At 44.9% G+C, this 13,738-nt stretch overlaps 1 protein-coding gene across 1 annotated transcript in view; it reads left to right on the forward strand.

The window, feature by feature from the left end:
* Window positions 1-314: 314 nt before the first annotated feature.
* RIT2 (Ras like without CAAX 2) overlaps window positions 315-13,738 on the forward strand; it is a 248,920-nt gene continuing 235,496 nt past the window's right edge. Inside the window, exon 1 of the mRNA XM_020810569.3 lies at window positions 315-733. Coding sequence (XP_020666228.2) covers window positions 631-733 — 103 coding nt within the window. The 5' untranslated portion in view covers window positions 315-630. The remainder of the gene's footprint in view (window positions 734-13,738) is intronic.

The following is a 13,738-nucleotide window of genomic DNA, read 5'->3' on the forward strand; positions in this document are numbered from 1 at the left end:
CAACTACCCTGAGGGGTGGTTCAGGGTGAGACAGGGTGACCCAGTGAATTCCATAAGTGAACAGAGATTCGAACCCAGGCTTCTTAGGTCCTGCACACTCTAACCACAATATAAACCTCCGTTCATGGTTTTGCCTGAAGAGAGTGGTATAATGGTTAGAGTGTGTAGGATTTGGGAGACCTGGGTTCGAATCTCCACTCAACCATGTATCTCAATTAATAACCATAGTGCTCTATTTATAGCTTGTCCTCTGTTCTGCCAATGTGGCAGAGAGAGAAGCCGAGGGCCCTTAATTATCCATGGGCAGTTTCCCTGACTCTCTCCCTGAAGGAGCTCGGTTCGGGAGAGTGGTGAGCAGCATCGTGCATCCTGGAAGAAGATGGTGAAACAGAAAGAGATACAGGGAAGGGAGGAAAGGGGGAGGGTGACGAGCTGAATTTTTATTGGAAGCTCTTAAAACTGGTTGCTATGAGACCTTCTGCAGCGAACGTAGGCAGGCACCGCAGCAAGTGAGTGAAGCTACTAAATCGTACCTCTCCTCTGTAGCTCTCTCTTCCCTTTCTCCAATTGCTTTCACAGTGGTTTGGAAGCAGGCACCTGCCGCTTCTCAAATTCACTCTTCCAAAGAAGATGGAGCTGGAAGGGGAAACCCTCGATGCTTCCAGCACGACCTCAGGCGGCTCCAGAGAGTATAAGGTGGTGATGCTCGGATCAGGTGGAGTAGGCAAAAGTGGTAAGTGGTTGCTTTTTGGATGCATGCGTTTTAAAAGAATGGGGAAGTGGGTTATAGTGTGTGTGTGTATGCATAAGTGTGGATTGGAGACATGTCAGAACATAATGGATCTATGGAGAGGTCCGGTGAACAGGACTGTTAATGCTTAGTGAGATGTGATTGGAAGAAAAGGAGAACAGGGTTTAAGGGGTTTTATTAATTAAGCCAAGGCCCCAATCCACTTGAAGCTCATCCTTGCCGAAATCCTTTTGACAGGAAGAGAACAGAAGTTGCAGTGAAGGATGGCTGTGCAACACCCATTCAGTCCTATGGTCTTTCCTGGGAGTCATCCCGCGTGTGCCAATGTGACCCTGGTGAATCTGAGACCTATGGAGGCAGGTGGTTCCAATGTCAGTGGGGTGGAGAATCCACTTTGTGTTTTAGTCTGAATTTTCAGGTAGGGAACACTTTCCCCCTGAAATCATTTCAGCACCTTGGAGAGCAACTTTGCACTTCAAACTGAAACCTGGACAAGGTTCACTGACGTCAGAAGTCCAGCTTCCACTCTCAGATGCCCTTGTGCCATTAAGCACCTTAAGCATTTTTCTAAGTGATTGCTATGAGTACATGGTAGACAGAGCTGTGTGTGGTGGACCACTCAGCAAATAACTGATTGAGAAGTCAACTTGACTGGGAAAGAGCTAATGGGATGCCTGTAGCGAACTTTTCTCAAGTTTCCAGAGGAACTGGCTTACTGCACACTTAGATCCTGGCTCATGACATTGTCACCTCTTGCCTTAAAAGTTATAGGAGGGCTGCCTCATATTCGTTGTTTCCTTTTGGATAAAAAAAGTCCAATGGTTATCAGTCACACGATAACGTCCTGCAGAAAAAGAGAGAAAAGTATTGTCGTTCAGCAGCCGCAGCAGGCTCCGGATGGGCTTTTACTCGCTTCTGTCTGATGTTTTGTCTTTTGCCAGAGACGGGAACCTCTTGATTTATCTCCACTGACATTTAGCATCCTCTAATCTTAAAGTCACTTTGCTGAGCACGCAGAGTCTGTCTTGGCACTTGCTTCCCAGGATGATGTACCTGCCTGTACAGCACGCCTATAATTACATTTGCTAAGCTGGGTACACTCTATTAAGGCTCAGCGCTATTAGACTGAACAAACAGCCGAAACAAGCCGTACATATTTTGTGTATGAACTGTGCTTTGTCTTTAACTAACTTGGCAACACCCAATACGAGGAGTTACATTTCATTGACCTGACAAGCAGCTCTCGGGGCAATCCATAAAGCGCAGCCGGATCAGCACACAGGGAAGGATTTCTGCTCACGATAGCCCCAGATGCTGACACTGCACTAGGAGAACATGTTGCTCCATGAAAGTTTAATACCGACAGTGAATATTGGAAGTCCTACAAAGAGGGAGAAAGTTTGCAGTGATTGTGGGACGATCAGTGAAAGTTTTCACCATGTTCAATACGATGTTGTCAATGCACAACTTACAATCTAAGCAACAGAAGCCATTGTTGTGTTTTAGAGTTTTGGATTTTGGTTAAGTTCCTCCAGCTGCTCAGCAAACATGCAGGGATTCACATAGCAGAATTAGCTTCAAGTTCCCGAGAATAGTCTACGCCTTTTTTTCTCATCAACTGGCGCCTACAGTCTCAATAAATCACTCTGAAACATTTGAAGTAGAAAGAATAAAAAGCCATTTTCTTTACTGACAAGTTAAGAGATCAAAGAGAGCAAAGCATGGCTGTTTTTCAGCAACAGGCTTCAAGAGGCTAACTGGCTGCTTTCAACAAACTCTTGGAAGGGAAACAGCAGCAAAGAGAGGCAGGGCTCTGAATCTGAGGCAGAAGGGTACAATGAATTAGTGCTGGATAGATTGACAGTTACCCTGGCCAGAAAGGTCCTTCCAAACTAAACTTGCTAAAGACAGTACGTGGGGTTGTGAAAAAAAAACCCAAGAAGTTGGAGGAGAACCTGAGAATGAATTCAGGGTGATTATGATGTTTAAGTGAACATCTAACCTGGGAGGAAAGGTGGCTGGCAAAAAGTGAACAGAGACTTACTGCTGTTGTAATACGAAAGCCAGAACCCTTTTTTACACCCCCCCTGTGCACGTAGTAGTTTGTACCATGTGTGGTTCTTCTTTCCTCACTGTTTCACCACCTTGTTGCACTAGCAGAACTTCATTGTCATGCAGGTGGTGATCTCCAGCTCATGCAACCGCAAGCTAGAGATCACGCAGAGGGCCAGGAACAGGTATGCATGTGAAGCAACAGCACTTCATGCTTACCAGCAAGATCCAATTCTTCAAAAATCACCCAGTTCATGAATGTGGGATACTGTGCTTCAGTATCCATAATTGAAAATACCAAGAAAGGCCCAATATTGCTGCACAGTAACATGCCGGTGTTGCCAGCAGGAAGAAGGGTGCCAAGTTTTCCCTAGCAAAGGTCAGCCTGAATGTTGACAGTGCCAATGGCAGCAGTCAAGATGATCTACAAGGCACCCTCTTGTGTTCACTACCATTCACACTTGTTGAAAAACAGCCATGAAAATTACCTGGTGTTTGGGTGAGAAATGGTTAACATGGGGGGGGGGGGAAGGAGCCAGATACTGGGATTTTCCCTTGCTTGGTGTCAGTTTGTGAATGGTAGAGAACACAGAAAAGGGAGCCAATGCACCTCTCCAAAGCAATGGAGGGATCTGTAACAGGTTTGGATAGACTTTGGTCTACAGGGAGGGAAGAGACGGTTAAGGGGATAACTGGACACCTTGTTTTACACTGGTGAGTTGTAGTGAGCACAAGAGGGTACCGTGACGTGTAGACCATCTTGTCTGCTGCCGTTGGTATTGTCAACATTCAGGTTGCCCTTTGGTCTATAGAAGTTGAACATCCTTTTTGCTATTGCCAATGCGTGCATAATATTACGGAGCAATATCAGGTGATTTTGAATCATGGATACAGAAGTACAATATCCCACATTCATAAACTGGAGGCTTTTTTCTTTTTCTTTTTTTGAAGAATTGAATTGACTTTATAGCCACGCATGCCTCCCTATCAAATCCGCTGAGCAGACTTTGTCTCTATCCAGAAAAAGCTAAGGCACTGTCAATTCCATAAACACATTTTGGTGGACATCCAATTTGAAAAATTTGGAAACTTGTGTGCCCCCCTCACCCATCCTTTGAATTTTGGATTTTCCTTGCTCGCCTGTCTCTACCACACACCTCAATTCAAGTTGACGTTGCTTCATGAAGATCCTTCCTCTTGATTTAACCCTTTTAGTTTTACCCTTTGCTCCTACAGGGAGGGAAGAGACTGTAAGGATGATTACTGGACACCTTGTTTTGCACTGAATCTTCAATCTACACCTTTCCTTGGCCAGCAGTCTGTTTTCAAGTACATTTCTTGCTTCTTCCACATTCCGTCATTTTTAATAGCATCTAAAACGCTGACAAGGGAAAAAAATGAAATATGGTGCTGGAGGAGAACTTTGCGGGTACCCTGGATCAAGTGGGTCCTAGATCAAATCAAGCCTGAATGATCTCTGGAGGCAAAAAAGTTGAAACTGAGGCTGTCCTACTTTGGTGACATCATGACAAGGCAGGATTCTGTGGAAAAGACAGTGATACTGGGAAAGGTGGGAGGCAGCAGGAAAAGAGGAAGACAAAATGTGAGATGGACTGATTCCCTAAAGGAAGCCAGAGGCCTGAGTTTACAAAAGCTGAGCAGGGCAGTTGAGCAGAGGACATTCTGGAGAACACTCATTCGCAAACTGCTTGTTCACAAACTGATTAGGAAATAGGTTGCACAACTTGGTGGCCCATCTGATGGCTATTCATGCAGAATATTTCAAAGACAATTTTGTGGTGGAAGAGGCAGTTTGAGAAAGAGGCCATCAAGGAGCATGCTTTGCAAAAGGTCCCAAATTCAGGCAGCAGGATTTCCCTGTAGAATTAGAAAAGATTCATTTCTGCATAGTGAAGAGATGAAACCAGCCATTTAAGACCAGTTGTCCTGAATAATAGAATATAGAATAATTGAGATGGAGGGGGTCTACAAGGCCATTGAGTCCAACCCCCTGACTGAAGGAATTCAGATCAAACTATATCTGACAGGTGGTTTTCCAGTTTTCTCTTGAATGCCTCCAGCGTTGGAGTGCTCACCCCCACCCCAAGGTCATTGGTTCCATTGGCTCCATTGTTGTACTACTCTAACCAATGGTTCCCAAGGTCATTGGTTCCATTGTTGTACTATTCTAACAGTTAAGAGGGTTTTTCTGAGATTCAGCCAAAATCTGGCTTCCTGTCGCTTGAGCCTCTTATTACGTGTCTTGCACTCTGGGATGAACAAGAACAGATCCTGCCACTCCTCCATGTGACTACCTTTCAGGTAATGGAGGAATACTATCATATCTCCCTTTAGTTTTCTTTTCTGAAGGCTAAACATGCCCAGTTCTTTCAGTCTTTCCTCACAAGTTCAGAGGAGGGCAATGAGGATAATTGGATCTCAATGGCTTCCCTGTGCAGTCTAACATAATGATTGTTGGTGTTGTCCAGTACTTCTGTGTTTTGAAATAGAATTTCATGTTCAGCTTGTTTCGGGGCATGTTCAGCTACTGCCGATTTTTCCAGTTGTTTTTGTCTGCAGTGTCTCTCGTGTTCTTTGATTCTGGTGTGGATGCTGTGTTTTGTGGTTCCAATGTATACCTGGCCAAAACTGCAAGGTATCCTGTATACTCCTGCAGTGGTGAGGGGGTCCCTCTTGTCATTTCCTGACTGTAACATTTGTTGTACTTTGTGGTGGGCCTGAATACTGTTTGTAGGTTGTGGTTTTTTCAAAAGTTTCCCCATGCGGTCCATGATCCCTTTGATGTATGGCAGAAATACTTTATTTGTGGGTGGCTGTTTTTCCTCTTCAGTTCGGTGATGTTTTCTTGGTTTGATGACTCTTGTGATTTCATTCTTGGAATAGCCATTTGCCTGTAGGGCCCAATTCAGATGGTTGAGTCTGAGCTTCATGGTTCCAATTTGTATGGTCTACCAACTGCAACCACCATCTATGACACAATCAAAACACTGGTAGACTGCACAAATTGGGAGGGGCTCTCTTTGAATTTATAGACAAAGAAGGAACGGTTGGTTAGTGCTGGATAGATTGATAGTTCCCCCCCAGCCCAGAAGGGTCCCTCCCAGCCAAACCTACTAAAGGCAGCATGCGAGGTTGCAAGAATGACAGCATGAACTATAAGGCCTCTTTGTAACCCAGGTGACAAAACGATGATCCCACATTTTTGCAGGTTTACTCAGGAGTAAGTTTCCCTGTGCCGTGCCACCCAAGCAAGTACATACAGGAGTGCCCCTGAAACATGCCGTTAACTCTCCCAATCGAAACACTGGATCATAAGCAAGGCTTCTATTACAGTAGCTCATATTTGTTCAGAAACAGCGGGCAGAGCGGTGTTCTGGGGTGGCAGGGGGAATTAGCTTCACTCAATTTGAACCTGTTTATCATCATTCTGGCAGGCTGAAATATGTTCGGTTTTGTATTAACATTAATTTTTACAAATCTCGGACGGAACTGACGGTCAGAATTCTTTCCGCCTGGGGGGGAAGCAAGTGTAAAGACGTTCATTATTTTGCATGTACCCATGGTTCACATGCCAGAGGCAAGAGGGATTCAATTACGACTCTCGGATGTGCATTTAATAGGTTTATTCTGTAAGTCAAATAGGAAGGGGCTGTTGAGAGAGAGGCGGCATGAAGCCGTTTCTCTTCCGAACCAAGGAAGGAAAAATGAGAGAAGAGAAGAGATCCTGACAAATTGGATCAGGGTCAGAGGAGAGCAGCAAAATATTATTAAAGGCCCCCAGTTTCTGATTTATGAAAGGGGGATGAAAGGGCTCATACATGTGTAGCTTTGACAAACAATAGACCCTGGATTCTTAGGCTGGTAGTTAAGAGCCTTTTAGCATTTGTGTTAGCATGATGGAGGAGGAGGAGGCTAGGGGGTCTTGACAGTGCATACAATTTGTAAGACTTGAAGAGAAGATGAACATGAACAACAACAACAAAATGACCCAATACATAGCAAGGGAGGAGAACCTGTTTTAAGCATTGGAGGAAGGAGAAGGATTACAAGCAAGGAACACTGAGGTTGATTCTTTAATTCAGCTCTAAGGTGCTCACTCATTGGAGCTGGGGAGGGGAGAGTATTTTTCAGCAAATATTTGCTAACAGAAAGATCCATCAGCCTGCAGAAGTGTCTCCCAAGGGAGCAGCTCAGCAGAAGCAGAAAGATGGTTTCAAAGTGTGCTGAAGAAAACATGGGCACAGCATTCTCTAGCAAGCATTCCACCGCTAGCTGGTCAATAAGGTCCTTTGGGGTTTCCCGTACTCTGCATTTCAGTACTGTAACAGTGGGTTGGAGAGCTCAGTGAGTTAGGCCTCTGGCTGTGGAGCCTGAGGTTGAGGGTTCGATTCCCCACTGGGCCTCTTGTGAGAAGAGCCAGCCTGTGTGGCCTTGGGCAAGCTACACAGTCCCAGGACACCTTCAGAAGAAGAGAGTTCTAAACCACTTGTGAGTACCTGGGAAACCCTGGAAAGGCTCACCATAAGTCAGAATTGACTTGACTGCCTGCTATTTGCTCCCCCAGGTCCCGAAATGAAGATGCAAGACAACAATTCTTTGGATTTAAATATGGGGCACACTTTATTAAACCAATTCAAATTAAACCAATCAACCAATTCCAAAATTGAGGGGGCCTGCGGTAGTGTGGGGAAATAACTGCATGGCATCCAATAAATCCTTATCAGTCAATGGGTGAGTCCCAGGACCCAGGTTCCAGCTGTCTTTATGACCGAAGCAACCCATCAGGCCTCTATTAAACACCCCGGACCTCGAGCCATCTGTATTTGATGACTGTCGGTCCGAAAGTGGCCCAGCGCATCAGCCGCCTCTGGCCCTGTAATCGCATGATCCGCAGAGTCGGAAGGTCCGATGCACTGTTGGCTTTATCATAATTATCAAAGGGACACACCGAGACAACCAGTTATTCCCGCACTACCCGCCAGTGTGACTGAGGATAAACCACCATCAAATGCCAACAACCCTTTTCCAGTATGGGATAGGCGAAAAATCCCCCCATCCAAAAGCCAATCAGGATAGAGGTCAAAAATTCCTATCCGGTCCCAAAAAGGTGACCCAAAAACACACTAGAAAGAGGGTGGGCGGGTGGGTGCCAAACGTGAAAGAGAGCAAGCAATGGGCCAGCACTTTCTTATATCACCGCCAGCCCATACCCAGGTCACGTGGCCCACTCGTTTGCCTCTTCTGGGGCCAGGAGAGCAAAGCCGGCTGCGCAGATCGAGGGCGCGATTGCACCCCTCCTGCGTGCGAAACTATTATTCAAAAACACCAGGGACAGTCAATCAAAATTATAAAAACATTGACTGGTATTAGATACATGATGATGATGATGATGATGATGATGATGATGATGATGATGATGATGATGATATTTCAATGATAGTATTTGGGAAAGGGTTGGAGGAGTCAACTATAACTCCCAGAGTTTCCATCATCATAGCTACAGATTTTCTTGACTGGGGATTCTGAGAGCTGTAGTTTTAAAAAAGCTACTATCTCAAGGTATACATAATCAAGACACCATGGCATCTTCCTGCTTTCCTTTTCCTGCCCATTGCCTTCCTTTCCACCCTATGGGCCTACGGTTGTGTCTACGTGAAGCAGGATATTTTCAGCTGTCTATAAAACCCTTAGGACACTGTGTGCCTACGGTATAGACTCCTTGGTGCATGCAGGGTGTTTTGCGACATTTCTGAAACCCTGCTCCACACAGCAGAGTAGAGAAGACAGCAATAGTGGAATGGAGGGTTTTTTTTTTAAATTTCAATGGGCGGTGGTGGTTGAAAAGGAATACCACATTCAGCATGAACAGCCAGAACCTTTCTAAAGAAATAAATGCAAGCAATTTCTAGCAAAAGAGTTAAACAATGTAGGCATGTATTCCTTTGGAGGAGGCACTAAAGGAATCCACTGGTTGATCCAGACAGGTCAGAAGCTGAAGCTTCTTTTGTGACTCAGCTTTAATTATCAACCCAGTGAGATAACTATGGACTTCCTCTTGTAGTCTGCTCAAGATGGTCAATTCCTGTGGCGTGGTTATGTCACCCTCCCCATGCAAGTCTCTGGAGGCTTAAAACTGCCTCTCTCTTCTGCTAGAGAAGAACAAGGTCATCCATTGAATGGCCCTTAACCCAGCTGCCTGAGGCATTTGAATGGTTTCTGCCACTTCCAACATCTTAGCTGGGTGCTGGGAGTGGGTTTTGTCAAGGAAGGTTCTGCAGGTGGTTACGGACCTCTCCTTTGCACAACTGCATCTTGTGTCCAGCTAAAGCTTGAGGCACTTACATGGATGATTGAGGCTGGAGCCATTATGGTGTTTCCATCAAGGTATCCCTTTCATCCTTTTCTTTCTACCTCTCTCCCCTCTTCTACAACCCGCTACTACCTGTCTCTCTCCTCACTGCCTTCTCCCTCCCCTTTTCATAATCTCATCCATTCTACAAGGTTCCCTGCTGACTAGACTTTCTGGCCAAGTCTTCCTCTCTTCTCCTCTCCTGCCTGCCTCGGTGATTCTGACAGGGTTGATGGCTTTACATGGGCAACATAGCCACCTTCCATGGAAAGGATGATGGGGAGGTAGCCACTCAGGAAACGACTAGAGTGGAAGACACAGGAAACAATCCAACTCTGAGACCTTCACACGCAAGGCCAAACAGAAAGAATGTGCAGCGTACTGTGAGGGTGAAATTATGTTGTAATTTCCTGCTGGACATTTTCTATGAACCAAAGTAGTTCATCAAAGCTCTAGACTGGCACAATTGGATTTGCATGTCATCCTATTTGCTTTATGATGATTGATGACACAATGAAAGCAGTCTAGTTTGCAACATGGGGAGGTTAGCGAAGCTCTTGCTAGAATAAGCAATAGAGATGAGGATATTCATAGTTGTATACCAATAAGAATATTTCTGCACAGCTGGACCTAAAGAGGGTCTGGCCCCAGACTGGACCATCCACTCATGCATCCTGGCATGGCACCAATCCCACTCATCCTTCCAAGGGTGCCCAGAGCTCCACTCTCTTCTTGGTCAGCTGGCCACTCCAAGCAAGAGTCTTCCTGCTTGCTGGCTTGCTAAGGGGCCAGCTGAGTGGGACGAGAGCAGAGCTCCAGGTGCCCTTGGAAGGAGGAGTGGGACTTGACACCAAAGCAGGATATATGAGTGGATGGTCCAGTCCCAGGGACCAGATTCTCATTAGGTCCAGCTGCATGAGAGTATTCATATAAGAATTTGGATATCCCCATTGCTAATAAGCACCATTGTTTCTAAGGACTTGGTAACTATAATGTCTAGTTTAGTGTCGATTATGAAAAGGGGAAAATACTTACATCCATTAATGCCCAAGTTACAGGTACTTTGGGTATTAAAAACTCAACAACGGGCTTTCCCTAATATCTGAAAACGTGGCCATCTTTATAGCCTATCACCAAGGAAAGCTCAGAAATACAGCCAGTTGCATTTAGCCACTTTCTGCGCTTGTCGACACAAATACAGCGAAAGAGTAAGAAAAAGCAATGTGGGTCACCCGACAGTAGTTGGATAGAAAGTTGGAAAAAAAAAGAGAGGATGACAGATGACATTGCTGGTGAATCATATTGTCCATACCTGTTCTTAGCATCTGACCCCTGGCTTCGCGACAATACCAGAAGCCAGTCAGCCAAAAAATGACTAGGAAAATATATGAAGCAGAACCTTTGGGATATCCTGAAGTTGCGTAGACATGATAGAAAAGGGAGGGGGGAGGTTGCAGGGGAATCAAGAGACCAAGGGAAAGGAGCCTTGGGAAGGAAACAGGAAGGAGGAAGCAACTAATAGGAGTGAGAGAAGACCAGTAGAAGGAAAGTTGGAAAAGCAGGGGGTCAAGGACTGGCATAAAGCAATGCCTTTTGAGAAGGGAAGAAGAGGGAATCTGAGTTGGCCACAAAACCACAAAAGCTAGGAATGAACAAACGTCCTGCAGCTTAGCTCAAAATCGGATCATACATCGTGAACATGACTAATTAGGGTTGTCAGATCTCAGTCTGCTGGGAGAAGTCCCCTGGGAGTTGAGATGTCTCCCCAGGCATCTTGGAGGTGAAAGACATAAGATTTAAAGCCACCACACACAAATTTTATGTCTTTCACCTCCGAGATGCCTGGGGAGACATCGGAAATTCCCTGGGGACTTCTCCCAGCAGACTGAGATCTGGATATCTGTCTTTTTTCACTGATACATAAATGCCCTCCTGTTCCACAGATGTCCACAGGGAAGCAAATCTCACTGAACTCAACAGGACTTACTTTGGAGTGGCCCCATACAGCTTGGAAAAGTTCCTTTCTCGGACAACGGTTTCTAAAATTTTCCAGCCAGCATTGGCCAGTGGCTAGACTCTTGGGGTTGGAAAAACAAAGTAACTTTTCTCCATGTTTCTGTGCATTTTTGTATTGCAAGTCTGCATTGCAAAGTCCAATCAAGTGAAGAAAGCAAAGAATAATCCTATTACAATTACTGTACTTTCTTTTTATTCTTTTCTTGTGACCTCATATGGTGCCTTTAGCATGTTTGGCAGGGGCGAGGCTTTCTGGGCTGGGATGCCTGTCCATCTCTCCAACAGTAGCCCATTGTTCCCTCTTGCCTGTGAATTCAAAGAGAGCCCTGCTTCTCTGCTCTGCACCATTTCCCCTTTCTTTTGTCTGGTGGAAGCCGTCAGCAATCTGCTGAAATCTGTTATTGAAAGCAGTTGTGTTTGTCAGTTTGCTATTGGATCTGTTAAACTGTAAGCAATGAAGCTTTTCAGTCCTTCTCGTACTAATGTCTCAGGGTGGATTATTGAGACTGTAAGTGACAGCGAATGAGAGAAAGGGGGGACACTAATCTGGGAATTTGAAGCTATTCCTCTCACTTCTGCTGCACAGTGAGAGGATTTATAATATTATTATTTTGTTAAACAATATTATTATTATTATTTTCCTCCTCCTCCTCCTCCTCCTCCTCCTAATACTACTACTACTACTAATAATAATAATGACAACAAGAATAACAACAAGAATAACAACAAAAACAACAACAACAACAACAACAACAATAATGTAATACTTTATTAGTACAATGTTGTTGTTGTTTAGTTGTTAAGTTGTGTCCGACTCTTCATGACCCCATGGACCAGAGCACACCAGGCCCTCCTGTCTTCCACTGCCTCCTGGAATTGGGTCAAAGTCATGTTGGTCGCTTTGGTGACCCTGTCCAACCATCTCGTCCTCTCTCGTCCCCTTCTCCTCTTGCCCTCACACTTTCCCAACATCAGGGTCTTTTCCAGGGAGTCTTCTCTTCTCGTCAGATGGCCAAAGTATTGGAGCCTAAGCTTCAGGATCTGTCCTTCCAGTGAGCACTCAGGGTTGATTTCCTTCAGAACGAATACGTTTGTTCTCCTTGCAGTCCAGGGGATTCTCAAGAGTCTCCTCCAGCACAACTCAAAAGCATCAATTCTTCGGTGGTCAGCCTTCTTTATGATCCAGCTCTCTCACTTCCATACATTGCTACTGGAAAAAACCACAGTGCAATACCCAGTTGATTAAAATGTGAACAAAGTTTCCCCTCCAATCCTTGCATCAGAGCAGATGGTCTGGAGTGGGGCTTTGGCGATTCACCAGTAGGATGCATAAAAGCAGATCTACCCTTCGTAGCTCAACCAGACCTTCTTTCATCCCTGTGGCATTCTCTTAGTGCCTTGAAAAAGCTGAGGTTCTCATGAATGTCTGTTTTAAGCATTAGAAAGTGGTTACAAGGGAAGCCTCCATACCCTGTTCTGTCCAAGCAAAGATGAAAACATGCTATGAGGAAATTAAATGGAATGCACAGGCTGTGGAAATAGTAGGGAAGAAATCCTGGGTGGATGTGAAATCGTTCGTGGAATTTCTGTCCAGAGTTCAGCTGAACAGTCATGAGCAAATGCCATACATAATTCTTGTTTTAAATAAAAAGCTTGGTTCATAAAGCTTTTTTTTTGGTGGGTGGGGGGAGGCAGGAAGGGGGCAGTTCGCACCAGGATGATTTTCCCCTTGCCTTAAAGCCTCACTTATTTTTCTCTTTTTTCGCACGAACCTTAACTTTAAGTGAACAAGCAAAAAGTGTATGGGGGGGGGAGGGATTTACGAGAGCAACACTGGATGTAAAATACCACCTGTTTATGTTAGTGAGATTTGTGCCGGTTGCCTGGTTTTTCATATTCCCCTTTTATCTCCACCATAAACTACCATAAGTGCATCACTTGTTAATAAAAATATTTTATTAGAAATAGGCAGTTTTTTCGAGGGTTTGAATGGGTAAATGATTTTCGTGCTAGCCATTTCCCGGCCTTCTTGCCTTCCTGTTCTCTGTGGGATTACACCTCGTTAGGCGCGGCTTGGAAAAGTTACTTTCAAAAACTCATCACCACCCAGAATTCTCCCTGTGGGACATGCTGGTTAGGGATTCTGAGATTTGTAGGCAAGAAGAGTTATTCCCTCTCCCCGCCCCTCGACACACACACATACAAACTTTACTCTGAGAGTGCCATTCCCATGTTATTTTTTTAGACTTGATACTGAGTAATACATTCACAAAATCAGTGAAAAAATATGTATGTGTGTGAGGGAGGGAGGTGAGTTCCTCCCATGTAATAATATGTTACCTGGGTTATCAGGATTTAGGATGCTGGCTGGAGTCCTAGAACTATGCTTCTCCAGGTTTCCAGGCAAGGAGACAAATCTCAGGGCACAGAGCAGAATTAGCTTCAAGTTCCACAGAGTAGTCCACTCCTTTTCCTCATCAATTGGCACTTACAGTCTCAATCAATCACTCAGAGATCTTAGCTGGAGAAAGAATAGCAATGTTGCATTT

This window comes from Pogona vitticeps, chromosome 2 (assembly GCF_051106095.1).
Source record: "Pogona vitticeps strain Pit_001003342236 chromosome 2, PviZW2.1, whole genome shotgun sequence".
Classification (NCBI taxonomy): Eukaryota; Metazoa; Chordata; class Lepidosauria; order Squamata; family Agamidae; genus Pogona; species Pogona vitticeps.